At 35.9% G+C, this 20,884-nt stretch overlaps 2 protein-coding genes and 1 non-coding gene across 3 annotated transcripts; 2 read left to right on the forward strand and 1 right to left on the reverse strand.

The window, feature by feature from the left end:
- Nucleotides 1–8,621: 8,621 nt before the first annotated feature.
- LOC107824016 (proteasome subunit alpha type-6-like) lies at nucleotides 8,622–14,040 on the forward strand. The gene is made up of 9 exons (XM_016650742.2): nucleotides 8,622–8,941; nucleotides 9,086–9,180; nucleotides 10,183–10,264; nucleotides 10,707–10,803; nucleotides 11,060–11,118; nucleotides 11,261–11,343; nucleotides 12,125–12,220; nucleotides 13,132–13,191; nucleotides 13,744–14,040. Exons 1-9 carry the CDS (start codon nucleotides 8,866–8,868, stop codon nucleotides 13,834–13,836), a joined length of 741 nt encoding a protein of 246 aa, XP_016506228.1. The 5' UTR covers nucleotides 8,622–8,865; the 3' UTR covers nucleotides 13,837–14,040.
- An 832-nt stretch (nucleotides 14,041–14,872) lies between these two features.
- LOC107824017 (protein LURP-one-related 6-like) lies at nucleotides 14,873–16,961 on the reverse strand. The gene is made up of 3 exons (XM_016650743.2): nucleotides 16,626–16,961; nucleotides 15,746–15,991; nucleotides 14,873–15,237 (listed from the first exon to the last, which is right to left on the reverse strand). The coding sequence occupies exons 1-3, from the start codon at nucleotides 16,860–16,862 to the stop codon at nucleotides 15,094–15,096; spliced, it is 627 nt and encodes a 208-aa protein (XP_016506229.1). The 5' UTR covers nucleotides 16,863–16,961; the 3' UTR covers nucleotides 14,873–15,093.
- Nucleotides 16,962–19,858: 2,897 nt separating this feature from the next.
- Nucleotides 19,859–19,940, forward strand: TRNAS-GCU (transfer RNA serine (anticodon GCU)). The gene has a single exon. It is a non-coding gene; the product is annotated as a tRNA-Ser (tRNA).
- The last annotated feature ends 944 nt before the right edge of the window (nucleotides 19,941–20,884 follow it).

Here is a 20,884-nt window from a genome sequence, read left to right on the forward strand (position 1 = left end):
AGATTCTCCCCTTTATTTAGGCAAATAAGCCTTAGAGCCCAATTCTAACATCCAGAATTCTCCACCATGCCTGTTTCCAACCTATGAACACCGTATCAATCACTACACGATACACCAATACAGGATTGCATACCTTTGTTGAATTTAGACCATGCACTGCACCATTCACATGACCATAATAACATCCTCCAATAACAATAGCCGAAATTCCATGAATCTGATGTTCACAACACACCTCATGATATATATAAGTCTTGTTCCAACTCTTGAAATACTTCCACGATAGAAGAAATGTGTAGAAATTCATAACCAACTGCCGAGTCAACAAATTATTGAGTTTCTCCTCCTGACAAGAACCACTACCTCATTATGGACCAATTAATGGTATTTGCTCTTCATTATACTTCATATAATCCAATCGCACTGATCCCGAATCCAATAATCTCATCTCACCCAATATAAGTTGCTCATGCAATAAGCCACCTCAGACACGATCAAAAAGCCTCATATGACGACACAATTAGCTAATAATCTACGGGCTCGATTGCGATACAAAAGGAAAACGAACTCTGGAAAGGATTATTCAATACACGTGACTAATTAGACAACTGAAAAGGTGTCATAAACCTTCTTCAGAAAATGGGACATAAAACATACAAACTAGAATATAAGGGATTGTACTTGACATCAGACTGTTGCGGCGTGCAACCCGATCCAAACAACATACCCGTGGCGGCGTGCCACCCGATCCGCACAAAAAGAATCTATAAGGAAATACTTACCGAGCTAGAATGCTCATTACTGCAAAATATCCGAATATCGGACACAAGCACGCTAAGTGCATGATACCATCCCTGGGAGGACTGACAGCGTCGTACGCTACAAAACTCGAGCATAACTATGGTGCGATATATGATCTAAATATCGAGAGTCATCCTGCTCACATAACACTATCGCTACGCAGAACCTCAACACATAAGAAATTTATCAAGCCGTTTCACTACTCACATGGCACAATATAGTATTACATGAAATAACCGACGACGAAACGACATCCAACGTTCGAATACTCCTTCATAGGGAGTGCTTGTGCTGAAATGAACACATCCGGCCTCATATAGAGCCCATATTCATATTTAAGTCCATCCACATACCTCAAGCCGATTCTGATCGCACCGTACTGGGCTAATAACCTTTCAAGGATCCATAATAACCCTTTTTCCCATAACACACAAGAACATCCATCATAACTGGAACAAACTTCCACAGTCCACAACCAAATAAATTGAGCGCCCTCCAGGCATAAATTCTCGAATCAGCGATATTACCACAATCTTCATACTTGGTTTCAATCTTCACTCAATCAAGTGACTACATGCCACTCTTACACAATCTTTCCGTGGGACACACTCCCACGACCTTCCGCACCAGGTAACAAGTCTGCACATCTATACCACCGGTCACACTAATGCTGTAAAGCATATCAAGAATCCACAAATCAATACACAAGGTCTCTTACACCTGATATCGACCTTAGGTGACGCCGAAAATAATACCATCTTACTTTAAACATCTAAATCCTTTTCCTGTTCGTCCGAGCTTATGACATTCTTGTCAAAACTGAACTGCAACCTCGATCCTCAACTTCCAAATTCCCAAGTCGTTCCATATACCTAGCATGCCAATATGCAAGAATACAAGAATTCCATCATAACTCTTGAACCACTAATAGACCCAACACTTCATCATATAGCAACATTTTGCTTCACTCAATCCAGGAGAACCATTGCAACACGCGACTGAATTCCCATATCCGCAGGAAATAAACTCCTCAAGTAGTGGTCTAAACCACCATAACTCTCTCGGGATCCATTTACACATAACATGCCATAATACTTGAATTCCTCCAAATAAAAATCAATTACGGCGACCGTCAAGCCTCGCACGTACCGCCACAAATCACATGCATAACTAAATGCGCTGAAGGAACTGATCATTGCCACTATCATACCAATTCAACCATTGTTAGCCGACCCGTATTTTTTTTTCAATTTATTCTCAACTTGCCTTAGAAATAATAATAATAGCTCCATTCATTACATCACGAACTCAAATCCGCACTCATCCCGAGTGACCTTATTTTACGAGACCACGCTGTTTCAAAACCCACGAATCATCTCATACCCCTTTTTGTACGCACTTTTACATCTTCAACTGGTACACCCATTCTGATACTTCTTTTATGAATCCGAAGTTATTTTTCTTCCATTTCTCTAACGCTACACCATAACCTGAAGATAACGCAGAGTACTCCAAGTCTCGTTTCATAATCTGCTGCAAAGGCTCGATACTCAAACATATTACAGATTCGAGATCTTTAGGCACCACACAAATTTTTATTTTTATTATTTTTTTGAACCCACTAAGACCGTTATTGAGAGTCACTTGCTCTGACTTGTTCCCAAATATTATCAACTCTAAGGCCCTGCTAGCACATGGACACTTTCTCAAGGAAACATCCAACTTCTTACTTTCCCTGTGTATTCAATCTACACGAAGCATAAACTCTGAGTCTTCCCAAAGCCTGAACATGAATCGATAAGGCCAAATATGGCACACATTTCTCAAATCCTTTGCTCAAATTACCATCGATGTTTTCTTTCTTTAGTCATAATGACCCGCCAATACACCGATAACCAGAAACCGCACAAGTTGACACTACGCAATCCAATCATAGACGGTGGGGCTCTCCCACTTAGCTTGAAGCTACAATTACAAAAATCTGGAATCTACCAAGATTCTTTCTTCATCGTTGACCTGCACGCGCAACTCGCCCAAATTTCTCGAAATCCTTCTACTAACCTTTAATAAACACTCTGAACCACTAGCCACATTTACATATTAAATCCTTTACCGGGTAGCCAGTAGAGTTCTTTGCAGAAGCTTCGTCAATACCACGCGACCGCTAACCTGCTCATAAGAGATAACCCACCTGCGGAAATTACGTGCTGACATATTCTAACATCGCTGCACTAGGTGCAATTACTACGAAATCAGTAGATCATCCTGAGTCCGAGCTCATTCACCAACTGCACTAGTCCGTTCACTCCTCATGGACGTCAACTAAAGGTGCGAAAATACATTCCAATCCAAAGTCATGTTGTATCCCTCTTCATATCAAGCAACTCCCTCATGTCACACCCAATCTTCCTCAATATAGTAACCAATATTCCAAATTAAGCCCGTAGACCTAGTCACTGTCCACCATGAATTCCAGATCACTTCAAACTTTCCTCAGGCCGTGTAGTTATCCTACCGCGTAACCCATATACTACCTTGACACTCTCCCACTTTGGTCAAACCCTCTCATTTAAGCAACTACTCGACTTCTGTTTCTCACACTTGGCCTCCTAAGAACTTAACCACCACAAGATACCTTCCACAGGTCCTTCCTCATCTTTTGCTGCCCAGTTGTTGCCTTAACTCAAAATCCGTTTCTGTAGCACTTGAACCAATAGGTCGTTACCAATTTTAAACCTTTCCGAGAATCATCCTTCTCGAGCCATCAATACTAGGAACACCGCTTCAATCCTGAACCACTGTACACCGTGATCTCTAACAACTGCTTCCTCTACACCAATTCCTAACACCCCGCCGTGAAGGCGAGTTGAAGAAAACTATAACACCGGCGAACCTTAACGCATTTAACAAGGCAATGACACCACATCACAATTGAGAACTCTACCACGCTCGAAAATATCAAGCTTCGTTACTCTATCAACCCAAACCTAAACATTCATAGTCCGATTGCCTTTTCTCTACTAGAAATAAAACATGGAACCTCTGAATCATGTACTGAGAAAAACCTTCTTTCAAGTCTTTTAATGCCCTGATACATAGACATGCATTTTACCATTACATAAGCATTGTGCGATAACAACGCACGAATCGTCATAAAAATCAATGCCAAATCTCAAAACCTTAGGTAGTACTGATACTTAACTTGAAATGACAAAGCGGCCTTCCGCAAGGCGACGATAATAGCCCAATTAATTACACAGGGAGAAGCATCTTGCACTACATCTGTAGTACCATTAAAAATTTCCTTGATCCCTAATTTATAACAATCGCTTCACGTCACATAAGATTGAATAGGAAAGAAATGAAGGCATAAGCCTCAAAGGAATCGAATCGCACGATGAGGAATAAAAAAGGGAAGTATTCCTAACAGTCCTGTAGCCTCTCGAAGATAAGTACAGAAGTCTCTGTACCGATCCGCAAGACTCTACTATACTTGCTCATGACTCGTGAGACCTAAGTGAACCTAGTGCTCTGATACCATGTTGTCACGACCCAAAATCCATAAAGGTCGTGATGGCGCCGGACACCACTGTCAGGCAAGCTAATAATAAATACTAAATAAATTCTAATTTTAATATTTTTTTGAAGTCATAGTTTTTTTCCCTCAATTAAATAGCAGAAGATGAAGTTTACAAAATCCGTAATAATATCTTTAAAATTTCCAATACGGTGCAACCCACGATCATCCCAAAAATTGATGTCACAAGTGCATGAGCATTTACTAGGGAGTTAAAATAAAATACAGCATCTGTCCGGAATACAAATTAGACAGGAAAAATATAATAACTCTGAAGGAGACTCTGTTGGCTGCGGATCGTAATACAGAATGCAGCTCACCTATATCCCCACAATTATTAACCACACCTCTGTGCCCACAAAGCCGCTAGACATATATGTACCTGCACAATAAAATACAGCAAGTGTAGTATGAGTGCGTAAACAACGTGTACCTAGTAAGTATCAAGCCTAATCTCGAAGTGGTAAAGACGAGATGACCGACATTGACACTCACTAAGGGTCAATAATAATAATTGAAATAAAACTAGAATATCTAAATCAGCATGATTCACAAAATTTACAATAATTTATTTAACCAGCAGAAATAATCAAATTCCTTCAAATGCAACAATTCTCAATATATTAATTAAATTCATTCAATTCAAATAATTTTAAATTTATCAATTAATCTCATTTACAGGAATAACCAATAATTCTTTAGCAAGCAGAAATAATAATTCTTTAAATTTTAAAGATTCTCCAATTTATCAATTAGCTTCGCAAGCTGAAATAAACTATCAAAATAACGTGTAATTATTATTATTAAGCACGATTTCTGCCGAGGTCATACGGCCCGATCCGAAGTTTTGTGTACACTGCCGAGGGACGTGCGACACGATCCATATATGCATCTATCCTAACGAGGCATTCGGCCCGCTCCACAAGAAAGGAGGACATTTTCTTATGTACCTACGAAATGAGAGTATATTTATTATAAGATAAATTTGGGAGGAAGAACAATTTCTCTTAACAATTAATTAATTTAAACAGAAAATCAAGTATATGAGATTTCCATCCTTTAATATTTTTATCTAACAATTCACAATATATATAGCTACGCATGGATACGATATATATCAAATAATGTAATTAAATAACGGATATAATTTACACAAGTAATTCTTGCTTTGAGTCCTAAACTACCCGGATTTTAGCATTAATAGTTGCTACGCACGGACTCTCATCACCTCGTGCGTACGTAGCCCCCACAATTAGCAACAATTATTTAATTTTAATCACCTATGAGGTAATTTCCCCCTCACAAGATTAAACAAGAGACTTACCTCAATTTGCTCCAATTTAATCCACTAGAAGGCATTTTCCACGATTATCCAACTCTTTTGGCTCGAATCTAGCCAAAATAATTCGATACAATCACTAACAATTATAGAAATAAATTCTATAAGAAAATACTATATTTTTCAATAAAAGTCCAAAATTAATTTTAAAATCGTCAGTGGGGCCCACATCTCGAAAATTCGGCAAAAGTTACGAAATATGAACGCCCACTCAACCACGAGTCTACCCATACCAAAATTTCTAAATTCCGATAACAATTCGGCCCTCAAATCCTCAAATCTATCCAAGAGGGTTTTCAAACTTTTTCCAACTCAATTCACCAATTAATGATAAAATCAGTGATGGATTCGGGTAATTTAACCAATATTGAGTTAAGAACACTTACCCCGTTATTTTCTCTGAGAATCTCTCAAAAATCGTCCAAAACCGAGCTCCAAATCGTTAGAAATGGAAAATGTTGGGAACTTAAACTCTCTGCCCAGTGATTCCTTCCATGCGATCGCGTAGCACAAATTTTACTGCCCAGAAGATAACCCTACGCGATCGCATAAAGTCCCACGCGATCGTGAAGCACTGACTCCGTAAACCTACGCGATCGCGAAGCGTGGCCCAGCTCCTCCCCAGTTTCCCCTACGCGATCGCAAACAACGACACGCGATCGCGATGCACAAGCTGGCCTAACCTACGCGGTCGCGGACGTGCCCACGCGATCGCATAGAACAAATTTCCAGCTGCCCAAATTAAGCCTACGCGATCGCAACCCCATTCACGCGATCGCGTAGAACAAATTCACCTCTGCCCAAATTACCCTACGCGATCGCGTATAAGGCAATCAGAAGAAAAATACAGCAGCTATCAGTAGTCTCCCAAAGGCCAAAAGTGATCCGTTAGTCATCTGAAACTCACCCGAGCCCCTCGGGGCCTCAACTAATTATACCAACAAGTCCCAATACATCATACGAACTTAGTCAAACCTTTAAATCACACAAAACAACGCTAAAACTACAAATCATCCTCCAATTCAAGCTTAATGAAACTTAAGATTTTTAACTTTTACATTAGGTACCGAAACCTATCAAATCAAGTCCGATTGATCTCAAATTTTGCACACAAGTCATAAATGATATAACGGAGCTATAAAAATTTTCGGAACTGGATTCCGACCCCGATATCAAAAAGTCAACTCCCCGGTCAAATTTCCAAACATAAATTCGTGTTTTAGCCATTTCAAGCCTAATTTAACTACGAACTTCCAAATAAAATTTCGAACACGCTCCTAAGTCCAAAATCACCATACGGAGCTATTGGAACCGTCAAATCCCGATTCCGGGGTCGTTTTCTCAAAATGTTGACCGAAGTCAAACTTAGCACTTTAATGCCAACTTAAGGAACCAAGTGTTTCGATTTCAACCCGAACACTTCCAAGTCCCGAACCAACCATCATCGCAAGTCATAAATCATTAAAAGCACATACGGAGAGTCTTATTTGGGAAAACGGGGTTCTAACAGTCAAAATGACCGGTTAAATCATTACAACGCTTATCCCAAAATTCGAAATAAATTGATATCAACACCTCAGAATTTGGTAACCTCAACTCTACTAATAAAACTTATAAATATTTAAGGCTTAATCATTGTTGTGGTAATGTTAATATTACTATATCACAGTTCCTTCTCAAGTCTCAACTCCCTTATTTTGTTTAGTTCATTGGACTAAAAATGGATTATAATGTATAAAATCCAAAATATATGGTTTTAAGGTGGATAAACTTTGATAAAATTTTATTTTTTTTATTTTAACCTTGATTCAAAACATAAAAAAGTTTATAGTGAAAAGGGAAGAAGGATAAGCTAGTCATTTCATAATTTTATCTTAGAATAACTAATCTTAACATTAGTTATCTCATTTAGGTTTATACATAATTTAATTCCAATTTATGATATAATTTTATATTGGACTTAATTAATATCCCAAATTAAACATGAAAAAAATTTAATCCCAAATTTTATACATCTTATCCAATGTTTCAAAAGGCGTTTTCGGGACGAGCCACACTAAAAATGCCCCGAGGCGATGGCGTGGGGCGAAAGTCTCAAGAGGCATACGCCCAGTAATTCGGGGCGTACACCCGGGCGTTCGGAGCATACGACCGGGCGTTTGAGGTGCGTTTTTTAGTGAGGCATACGTTTCAGAGATTTTTTCAAATTAAAATAAAATTTATTGAATAAGTCCTTCATATAATACCCAAATTCTCAAAATTAAGCTTGGTAGTTACTCAAAAGTTTTAAAAAGGAACTAAAATGCATTAAATTTAAAAGTCAAGATCTTTTTTATTGATTGAAGCCCTAATTCACGGTCTTTTCCAATTCTTTATCTTGTCCGTTAGCCTGCTAATATCTTCCAAAAGTAACGAATATTCAATTATTATTTTTTTACAAATACAAAGAGAACTCCATTCTCCTTCATAGCAGAAAGTTCAAAGTTCAAATTGCAGGTTAGTCATCCTTTTTGTTACTCTATGTAGAAAACTTTATTCTTTTCGACTCAAGTTACTTGTGCTTCTAAGTAGCGTATAATAGATTATTTTGACTAGTTTTTTGTACACACACACACACACACACACACACACACACACACACACATATATATATATATATATATATATATATATATATATATATATATATATATATATATATATATATTTTATAGTTTTCTTCAAATTTTATGCAATTTTACCTGTTTATAAATATTTACCGTAATTATATTATTTTATAAAATATTAAAATTAAATACCTATAAGGCTTACGCCCCGTGACTCGGGGCTTACGCTTCGCCAATGCATATGTAAAACGACTCGCCTTGCGCTCGTGCCTTTTAAAACAGTGATCTTATCCCCATTATGGCAGAACCAAACGACCCCTGGTAGATTTAGAAAACTAGATCATATTCGATTAGGCAAACAATGCCTAAGGAGGGTATTTTGGAACTTCAGTAGACATCCAAAAGCGTTGTCTTGTTAACAAAGTTTTCTCCTCTTTTTCTCCCCTTCGAAATCTACTTTCTTTTCTCTTAAAAACCCTAACCAGTCGAATCAAAATAATCAGATCGAACTTAAAAAGAAGTGTAAATTTACCATTTGAATAATGAGTCGAGGAAGTGGAGGCGGCTACGATCGTCACATTACGATCTTCTCTCCCGAAGGTCGTCTCTTTCAAGTCGGTAAGCATTTTTCATTTTTTTTGAACTCTCTTTTAACTGGATTCAAATTTTATAGCCAAAATATGATTTTTCTTCAGTTAAATCGTAAATTTTATTGATTTTGTGTGATTTGTGAAAAGTTTTAGGGTTTTTTCTTGTGAACAGAATATGCATTTAAGGCAGTGAAGGCAGCCGGGATCACCTCTATTGGCGTCCGTGGAAAGGACTCCGTTTGTGTTGTTACTCAGAAGAAAGTTCCTGTAAGTTTGAGTTTTTAATTAATTTGTAAATTATGAGCATTTTAATTATGTTTAGAGAAGACTTCTATGTTTGTGCTAGGTAAATGAGAGATTTAGAGAACTTTTAGTATTTGAGAGCTAATTTGCGATCTAAGACAAGCTTTTTAGTAAAAAAAAAAGAGATGGAAGTTTTTTAGTAGGATATAAATTAGAGGATTAAAGCGCCTCTAGTTCTCCAGAGCTCCTAATTCGCAATCAAAGACAAGTTTTTTGCCAGTAGGATTTAAGTTATATATACTGTCAATGTAATGATTTAGTAGTAATTTAAATTATTATAGCAAGTTACATACCATTTAGTCTAGGTTACCAATTGGTGCTATCAAATAAAGTTGCCTGCAATTACTTGTGATAGATTTAGAGAACTTCTATTTCTCGAGAGCACTTAATTTGCGATCAAAGATAGAGTTTTTGGTAGGATATAAGTTATATACACTGACAATGCTATCATTTTTTACACCATCCATGTAATTTAACTTACTGTAGTAGGTTACTTACAATTTATTCTAGGTTACCGATCAATGCTATTAAATAGAGTTGCCTACAATTACCTTTTATGTGACTTGAATTTGTGGATGTTTCTTATGCTATTAGTGCATAGAACTTGAACCCTTTTTATAGTATCCCAATGAACTAGGCTTGAATAAAGCAGAATAGATGTGGAGGATTCATAAAACTGAGCGCAACTTGTTTGGAATTTAGGCTTAGTTGATTGATGGTATGGTTGAGTAATTGATGGAGAATTAAATTTATTTTCCACGTGATCTAGGATTAATAATATAGCGAAGGTTGTGGGAAATTGTGAGAAAAGGAAGCCATTGTTTTCAATATATTAATCAGATAGCGTTGTAGTTTTTTCCGCATAGCCTATTTATATTTATTTGATGTTTCCGAAAAGTAGACCTGTAATTTTGGAAATATGGACGTACTGTGGAGTTTGAAGTTATCTGTATTTTGGCTGAGCAGGACAAGCTATTGGATCAGACCAGTGTATCCCACCTGTTCCCAATTACCAAGTATCTTGGACTATTGGCTACTGGCATGACAGGTTTGCACTCTTTTATGGAATATAAGGATTTAAATTTTTGGTTGATAGTATCAATTAGCAAAGGTTCTTTATCGATCAGTCAACCTTTTCTCCTGTAAGTAAAGGAAACGTATTGATATATCTTCCTTTTGTGGTAGTGTATGTTTTTTCACAAAAATGTGAAAACTTGCACCTCCCTCAACTTTCCCGTATGAAATTATGAATGCCTATCAATCTCTTTTAGCATTGTTGCTTAGCCCAAAAGCACTTTGCTACTAAGGCTATTGGTTTTATTAACTAACTAGAGACTATTTTGAGTTCAAAGATGATTGACTTATCGTATTTTAGATTTACCTAGCTACGGATCATATCGCGTTCAATTTGTGACTATGAGAATTGAAACGAATAGCTCCTTCCTGAGTTTATGTTTCCATATTTTGCTTTGACATATTTTCAATTTCAGCGGATGCAAGAACCTTGGTTCAACAAGCTCGAAATGAAGCTGCTGAGTTTCGTTTTAAATATGGATATGAAATGCCAGTGGATGTACTGTCTAAATGGTATTTCCTTTTGCTTCATTATATTCTCCTCTTTGTGCTCAACCAGTTAATAATGCGAAGTGCCATTTCTTGGTTATTGGTAGGGTAGACGTAGCATTAACTTTTAGTTTCTGAAGCTATGAGTTCTTTATTTGATTCATTATAGGAAGCAAGTTAAGTAGCATGAATTTTGCGAGTGCTCTTCAGTTGACTCTATTTAAAACACATTTGCTAGAATTCATAAATGTATAATGTGCTAAGGAACATGTATTTGCAGGATTGCTGACAAGTCTCAGGTTTACACACAGCATGCCTATATGAGACCCCTTGGAGTAGGTTTGTTGCTGCTCCCTTTTGATCTTTGTGAAGCGTCCTTGCCTCTCTTTTTGTTGGTGTTGGCGGTGAGGGAGGAGGGAAGCACATTTCTGCTTTTGCATTTTACTCATCCCTGTTTGTGTTTTTCTTTTTCGATGCAAAGTTGCTATGATTTTGGGCATTGATGAGGAGAAAGGACCCCAGCTCTTCAAGTGTGACCCTGCTGGTCATTTTTTTGGTCATAAGGTATACTGAATACGAACTTATTCAGTATGAAATAAATGTGTTGCTATATCTATAGGTGAATGTGGTACAAAAATTTTGTAAGTTGAATGCTTGTTTGACTCCCCAGACCCCACTATTTGGGATTATGCTGGGTATGTTGTTGAATGCTTGTTTGACAATTGTGCCTTAGGTACTTGGGCATGACAGTTCAGCTTCATATGTTCGAGATGTGCATTCTTTTTTCAGAGAGTGTTGAGCTTTGATTTTGTGGCTAGTTATAGGGGGAGCGAGGTTGAACCCATGACGTGTGAGCAGGTCATGAGTCATGACAACTCGTTTCCTAATTTAACAGATGGTGCTGCTGTTAAGTTCTCAGGAAGAATCTTGGACCCATGTCATGCTTTCTTGTAAATCCTTGACAGCACATGAACATACAGGCACCTTCAACCACTAAATTTGAGAAGATATATATGTAATTTAGAAGCATGCACGTGAAGCGATTTTTGATGAGTTGAAAAGTAGATGCTACTTCATGATTTCCAGCTCTTCTTTCAATGCGCGACTGTAGCATACACTCACCTTTATATGACCCAAAAGTAGGAACCCATTGTCCTATCCAGTAATTACTAGCAAATGGTGACTGGTTACTTTAGATCTGCTCCCATAATCTGCTATATTTTTATAGTTTATGGGAGGACATTAAGGCCTTTTAAGTCCTGTCTTGAGATTTTTTTGAAGTATTGAAACTCTGTTGGTTTGTCTTGTTGTTCATGGTGGTATTGCATTTATTGACCTGGTGCAGGCTACAAGTGCTGGATCTAAAGAGCAAGAGGCAATTAACTTTTTGGAGAAGAAAATGAAAAATGACCCTGCTTTCACCTATGAAGAAACTGTTCAGGTAAAAGGAAAGGGAGTGTTCAGACGTGGTTTTAGGCTTTAATTCTTCTTTATATCCCAATTTTTAGCAGTTTTCAGTTTCCTTTCTGTTCAAATCTCTGGTATTGATGGAATTCCATTCCCTAGGCTATATTAGTATTGCATTGAATATTTGTGTAAGGTTCTGTGGGTTCTGAATTGAAGGTTATTTGGTGTAGAGTTATCATGAATTGAAGATTCTGCTTTTACATATCACTTGTTATCTGTGTAATAAAAGTCAAACATCACCTACTTTCAGCCACATAACACAGTTATGCAGATGTTTTCTGGTGATGCATTATGCAGAATTTGGAACCTCTAGATAATCGCAGTTCAAAGAAGTCATACAGTTAGAGAAGAGTGTACCCAAGTAGAGTAGCGACTTACCTAGCTAGGATTCAACTTTTTCCAATCTATATCAATATTGTGCTGTTGTTCTGTTCCTCACTGCCTATACTACCTATTACAGAATTTCTCATTTTGTCATGTAATTGACTGTAGAGGTTTCAATAGAGAATAGAACTAGAAAGTATTGTTGTTAAGGTGAATTTAAGATGTTGATGTAACCTCCTAATAAAATCGGGAAGTGGCTCCATCACATATTGGCGTAGGTAAATGGATTCTTTTGCATGAAGCTATAAAGCTCTTAATTTGGTCATCTCTTTTTATTCATCAACCAAAAAAAAAAGCTCTTAATTTGGCTAGTGCTTACACTTGAGCAGATATTGTTTAAGAAGTAAGAGTGTTGCGTCTAATTGAGATTGAGGATAATATATATATTTTTTTGGGTCAAAGTTGCAGTATATCATGTTCTATGTAATTGCTAGAGTTGTTTGCAAATGAGGTCTGATGTTAAAGTTTGAAGGGTACACTTACATTATTTTTGTTATGTAGACTGCAATTTCTGCTCTTCAATCTGTCCTGCAAGAGGATTTTAAGGCCAGTGAAATTGAGGTAATTTGTCTATTTCTCTATATTATCCACCATTTGGTTATTGCAGTTATTATTGCCGGTGTTGATCACCACTTGAGGGGGAGGGAGTGAGTCATTTTCTTTTTCTTGTTTGGGAACTGATCTAATATAAGCATTTGCTTGAGTTGCACCTGGAAACATTACTATTGCACGACCACGGGATATGATATGACATTAAGATATTTGCGTATATCCATTATTTCCTGAATGGATATGGTTGTGTAGTTACACTATCTTCTTCATCGAACTAGCAATTAGAACAAATCATTTCAGAACAGAAGACATGAGACCTTTATCACACAATTGTTTTGTCTTTTGTCTTAAGTGAATTGTAGTGCTTTTTAGGATTTAAAACTGCTTATTTTCACTGCTTACAACAACAACTAGAAACCCAGTGTAATCCCACAAGTGCGTCTCGGGAGGGTAGTGTGTACGCAGCCTTACCCCCCTTACCTTAACAGAAATACTGTAGTGAAAAAGCCATGAAAAAGAGGCAGTAGTGTTCATATCGTAATCTCTTCTGGTCCTTTGCAGGTTGGTGTTGTGAAGAAAGAAGATCCCGTCTTCAGAGTGTTAACTACCGAGGAAATTGATGAGCACTTAACAGCCATCAGTGAGCGTGACTAATTAGTCACAGGATAGTCTGTTTCAGTTAGAAATGTATGTTCGCTATCAGGACTTGTAAGATCCCATATGATTGTCAGTTGGTGGGCATAGACAGAATCCTTCTGCATATGCTGATAATGAGTTTCTAATTGTTGAATGTAACATTTCTCGGGATCATCCTAGTTTCACAAAATGTTTGAATGCAACTGCGCGGGATTATATTTACATTTCGTGCTGAATTTCACGTGCTTCATTCCAGCACCTTAAACTTATCTTTCTTTAACACTCTTGAATTTCTGCATTGTGACTAGCTATTTTATACTTCCAGTTTCTAATTTCGGTGTACTTTTAAAGAATCAAAGGCGTGCAATTTCCAGTGGCAATTTTACCATTGACTACACAGTTGAGGTTGTAATTTGTAACCTTGTGATACGAGGTCATAGTTTAAGGTTTAAGGTATATTATGCTTGCCAACCTGCCTACTGATTAGTTGATATTTTTCGCAAATTTTACGAACTCTTATTTTCGTATTTCTCATTCCTTTAATTCTGAATCTACTGGTAATCTTGAAAGACTAGAGTTCTTTCATGGTACGGTTAACGTTTTTGTCTCTGCCACAAAAGGATATGATTCTTTTATTCCTTCCGTGGTAAATGAAAATATAGTAATTACTTGAACCATATATTTTGATTTTTGCATGCATTCTATCCTTCAATATTCTTTATTTTTACAAACGTATCGTGTTGATTAGGATGATACGAAGTTTAGCAGTGGAGAGAATAATAGCAGTTGTTTTTCCTTTTGAAGCTCTCAAGTATTTATAGGATTACATATATTCCAACTGAAGGAAGAAACAAAACGAAAACGAAAGCCTCATAGAGATCATTGCGTAGCCAATTTCTTCAAATATATAGATAAACATTCAATAACTACGACAAACCCAGTGTAATTTCACATGTAAGGTCTGGGGAAGATAGTTGTTTCCGATAAACTCTCGGTTCAGTTGAAGCATAATTACGGTATTGTTCGAAAAGAAATACAGTAATGAATACAATAATGAAAAAGAAGCAGTAACCTATAGTAATACTCATTGAATATAATTCAAAGTAACTAAAAACATCACGTAGCAATCTACAGAAATAGAAACACACAAAGTTAAAGCTTGAAATGAGCATTGCCAGTTCTAATTGAAGATGACAACAACAATATTAATATTCTGCAACTTCAGGAAGAGGTGAGCATTTTCTTCTTTGCCATTAATTAGACATAGAAAAAGGACTAGCATTTGGTAGATCCATCATATATGTAATCAAGAATAGCGATAACTCCAACAACAAAAGCTTGATCTATTCCTGCCTTAACTGTTACAGTATACACATCATTGCTTGGCATCACTTGCTGTACCTCTTTCCTAGCTCCAACCTGCAATATTCCATTGCTTACTTTACTATTCATAAAAGGATTTAGGAAAAAGGGTCAGAAATATCCCTCTACTTTCAAACATTATCTATATTTAACCTCCGTTATACTTTCGGAAAATATGTACCCTACCGTTAGCAAAGTATTCAAATTTACCCCTAATTTAAACGATGCTCCTAAGTGGCAGCGGACTCAGCTATTAAAATGCCACAGTTGACGTGATCAAGGAAGGAGGAGCCACAATGTTGGAAAGTTGCATTTTCATGTTTTTTAAAGTTCAACCTAATTAGAAAGGAAGAAGGGGAGCCTTGACCAACGGTAAAGTTGTCTTCGCGTGAAAGCAGTCATTAATGCTTGCATTAGGGTAGGCTATCTACATTTCATCCTTTAGGGTGCGGCCCTTCCCCTGTGTGAATGTGGGACGCTTTGTGCATCAAATTGTCCTTTTTAACCAAATTAGAAAGGAAAAGTATATGAAAAACATGTCACCATTAACCTTGAAATCAACTACCTTTGCAATTACATTGCCCGAGGAGTCAATAATGCTGCAAGATCTATCAGGGAAATAGCCAGCAATCTGGAAAATCTTATGATCATTGTAATCCTTTTGTTCAATGGAAATCTTGATTGGCATTTTCTTCAAGAAACAAGAGTTTTTGGGCTCTTTCAAGCAAAACACCAACTTTTCAGAACCTTCAAAATCTTTACTATAACCCCTCCATTTCCTTTGCATGCTTAATGCTTCAATTACTCCTCCCTGAAAATTGAAGGTATATGAGTCACAAATAAATTCCTTCACAATTGTTATAGACGCCGGAATAATTTCATAGATGGTCATCCAACTTTTAGTTTCTTGCACCAAAGTCAAAGAAACTATATTTTGTTACGGAAAAATAACTCAACAACCGAAAAAGGAAAAAAGAAGGCAGTCCAACGCACAAAACATTCTACATTCATGCAGGGTCCGGGGAAGGGCCACATCCCAAGGGGTGTGATGTAGACAGTCTAACATAGCACACATTAGTGGATGCTTTTATGGCTCGAACCCATGACATATATATAAGTTACACGGAAATAACTTTATTGTTACTCTAAGGCTCTCCTCGGCAACAATTACGCACAAATATCATAGAAATAAAGAAGACGGAAAATGCTAAATTCGGTCCAGCTGGAAACACAAATAGGGCCACTTCAGCATTTCAATGTGCATATACCACATGATTTAAACATGCATACGGCAACCTAATACATGAAGCATCTCGTGTTCACGAACACCTAAGGAGATGTAACGCAGGCAGCCTGCCTTAAAACAAAATATTAGTGGCTTATTTTACGATTGAAAGATGCATGATAGTTAGAATATATATATTGCTTCTATTGCCAAATGTTACCTTTTTCCTGATAAGAAGTAAATCATGTCCATAACTATCTTTGAGAATAAGTTCTTCCTTTTTTCCAAGAATTCCACATCCATCAACTTTGAAAACAACATTTTGGGCACAATTTGTGACAATAAAACCACCACCATTCACAACATGTGGACGCCTTCGAACTACAAGAACTACCTCAGAAGATGAACAAAACACCTTACTAACTACAGCCATATTTGAGTTGATTGTGGTTGCCATTGTAATTTTGCCACCTTCTCTGTCTAAGAAATAAAATTGATAAGTCTGTATTTATAGTTTATAATGTAAAAGCAACTGTTCAAAATTCAAAGTTTGGTAGATTTTTGATTGACTTATTGTATCAACCTCAAGAATCTTCTTGACTGCAACATGGAGTTGTAAAGTTTGTATTAGCTTGTCCCTTACGCCCCTCAATATATATACTTGTATATGTTCTTTTGATTAACTTATATACACTGACAGTGTAAATAAAATTTTGCTTATCAGTGTAGGTTAATCTGTCGTAATGTCGTAATATTCCTATTTTTTCAGAATTTAGCTTATATACATAAAAAAAATGTAAGTATTTTCATACTATCGGTTAATAGCCGAATGTAGCAGGTTTCATATCTTATTTTTCATGTAAATAGTTTCAGTAATTATGAGAAATTACTTGATTGAAATGACCTATTTAATAGTACAAAGATTATTTTGTTCTTTACACGTGGTTATCCTTGATATAAAAGTGTAAAAATTATTAAATATGCATTGATGTGTTTGGATGTCTTTTACAAGCAATATAAAAAGGGTATGTTTTTCATTACATTTTAACTTTATCATATTAGTAAATATTGGATGTCTTTTAAAAGCAATTCAAAAAGGGATTTGTTTTTCTTTCTCACTTTAACCTTATCATATTAATTTTATTGAAGGTCTTTTACAAGCAATTCAAAAAGTGGTAATTGAGCCTTTTGAAGTTTGGCTGCCTAATCACTGTATATGGGAATATCTCGTTGAAATCGACCCTAATTTGCATGTTTTCTTTACTTGTGTGCATGAGATTTCTTCAATAGGGGTAGACTTTGTGGGTACGAGAATCTTGTTGACTTTGAGTTACAATTATTGCTATGATTGTTCCCTTTTTAAAAAAAACAAAAAACAAATAAAGCATGTAATTTAGAAGCTTTAGTCTTACTCTTACCAAATTCTTTTTTTAGAGTAGATCAGTTTTATGATTCATTATAAATATCTTTTTTCTTATTGTAAATATAACAATTGTATAATGTATACTATATATTGATTATACATTTACTATATACTATATACTAGCTAAATGTTTTAAAAAATAAAGACTCAATTTTTTTGTGGGCTAATAATTAAATACACCAAACTTGTTTAAAATAATTTATAAACAAAATAAGGCGGAATGGCCTTCGGGCCACCTAAACTTGTGTCCGTTTGTCATTCCGGTAAACGAACTTAGAAATTTTCCATTTCAACACCTCAACTTAACTATTTGCACATTAATATTTAACTATATTATAATTCACGAAAAACACCTAATTTGTACTCATTGCTTTGATGTAAACAGAGGCGGATGTAGCTTAGTGGCTACGGGTTCAACTGAACCCATAACTTTCGATGCGGAGTAAAAATTTATTAAAATTGCAAAAATAGTAGATATGAACCCATAACTTTAAAAATATAATGAGTTCAATGTTAAAAATTTTTAAATTGAACCCATAGAATTTAAATTCTGGATCCGTCTCTGGATGTAAAGCATGCGTACTAGAAATTTTTAACAATCTAAACACCTCCATGTTTATATGATTGGTCATAGAAGTTTTTTTTATGGTGTTCGTTCGGATAGTATTTTAATAAGCTTTTAATTACCATTAAAAGTATACACTATTAGAGCCCGGTTTGAGTTAGTTGATTCTAAATAATTGATAAACGTAACTTATGATCACCAATTACACAGTCGATACCAAATATAATCTTTCGGCGTTCAAGGAAATTCTAAACTTTTTTTCTTCTTCAGCATTTGGTAGACCAAATCCACTTATCTGATTAATTTGTCTACTCACTGAGGACATCTTAGGTAGGAGCGGAGCCGAGATTTTCACTAAGCGGTGTCAAAATATATAAAAGTAAATATACGAAAAAATCAATGGGAGTCAACATATAATGTATATGCATATAATTTCTACCTACACAATGTATTTTTTATGTAAAGGGATATCAGTTGAGACTCCTTGCTATAAGGTGGCTCCGCCAATGTCCTTAGGGGGACCTATGTTCGGAGTACAAGGGTCACCGGACATCGTTAACTTCGGCAAAATTTTTAAATATACATATGTTTATATATATGCATATATTAAAAATGATCATATACTTTACATGGAATCCTTAAGTTCAAAAGTTAGATGGGAGCACTAGTTGAGTAGTTCATTTATGTGCTTTCGCCACCTTCAAATCTTGGATATGCCTCTGTTATTCTACAGTGAAGGAGAAAAGAGCGAGGTACTGAACATGTTCTACCCTCAACCTTCATCTGTCATTAGTAATCTCAATTTGCTTTTCCTATTCACTAGTACACTACGCGCTACAACTAGCAGCCCCTTTATATATACTCGAAATCTCTAATTAAATTGTTTTTACCATTCTACTACATCCTTGGATGGTGAAAATTCCAAACTACCAATATCACACTTTAATTCCATAGTCGAAAGTATATGTTATGTCTCAATAAATTATTTTTCCACTTTTTGAGTTTTTTTCAGAAATAACATGCAAAAAGGAGAGTATCACGGGAGGAAATTAACAATCTAAATGGTGCTTAGGAGTTAGGACTCAAAAGTTTACTATATTAAAGTGACGTGAATTTAAAGAACAAAAGATATTAACTGATTGATTATGTTTTTAACTACCAAAAAGATTCGGGAAATGACTAGAAATTAATTTCTTAAAAAGCTCTTTTTTAAAATCTTTTTCTTAAATAATCTATATTTAAAGAATATCTAGGAGATTTCCTTCAAGTTACGTCAAAGTCTAAGAGGAAAATATTTAAAATTGTACGGAGTATAGTTCTACTTCCAAGTTCCAACTGCTCAAGTTAATTTTGGTATACTAAAGTGAAGTACGTAAGAATAACGAAAAATAAAAGGTAAATTTGTTGACTAAATATTATCTTTTTTACAATAACAAAATATTAAAACCTTCTTTAAACAATAAGCGTCGCTTTGGCCGAGTGGTTAAGGCGTGTGCCTGCTAAGTACATGGTGTTTCCCCGCGAGAGTTCGAATCTCTCAGGCGACGATTTTGAATGCTTTGCTTTTTTGTCAGTGGTTAATAATTGACAAACTTAACCATTGTTAATTAATAAAAATATATATTGTTACTTCGTAAATCATTTAGCGGAGAAGGATAAAAAATGCCGAACTTTTATAAAAGGTCTAAAAATACCCTCCATCCACCTTTTTGGTTCACTTATGCCCTTTGACCGTTTGGTCAATGCTGAATTTAAAAAATAATTATTTAAATTCCACGTGACGACTTCTTATTGGTCGAAATTAAAAACATCTAATATGTTAGAAAGATCCACCCCATATCTACTCGTTTTTCGGACTAACCCGCTCCAAACACTAACCTAACCCAAATAAAAAGTTCAAATAAAAAAAAGACGCCCTACTTCCATCTAACCCATGGATTTACATGTGTTCATTTTCTTGATTGATTTCATGTATTGCATTATCATCGAATATAGGTTTATGAACAAATTAAACAAACAAGAAAAGTCTAGCATGAATGAGTCAATGATTTTCTTGATAATAATATGGGACGGAAAACTAGGGGTAGTCCAACGGTTTATGATATCTTCCAAACAATCACTTTGAGATCTTTCCGTTATGTGAAAATGATTAAATTAAACTCATCTTGAATATAATGCAATTTGTGTCTATCGTGTAAATTGAATCGGATGCCATAACAAGAAAAAGAAAACTACGTAGTAAGTTTGTGTCTATATGTTCGCTGCAACTTCCATGGAGCTTTTGTTCTATGGAGTTTGATAGAAGGGGGCCTTTTTTTTTTTAGTTGAACTTTTTGTTCGGGTCGGGTTAGTGTTTGAGGCGGGTTAGTACGGAAAAACTGATATATATGAGTGGGTCTTTCTAACGGGTTAGATGTTTTAATTTGGCCAATAAGAAGTTGCCACGTGAAATTTAAATAATTATTATTTTTAATTCGGCACTGATCTAAAC

Source organism: Nicotiana tabacum, chromosome 21 (assembly GCF_000715075.1).
Source record: "Nicotiana tabacum cultivar K326 chromosome 21, ASM71507v2, whole genome shotgun sequence".
NCBI lineage: Eukaryota > Viridiplantae > Streptophyta > Magnoliopsida > Solanales > Solanaceae > Nicotiana > Nicotiana tabacum.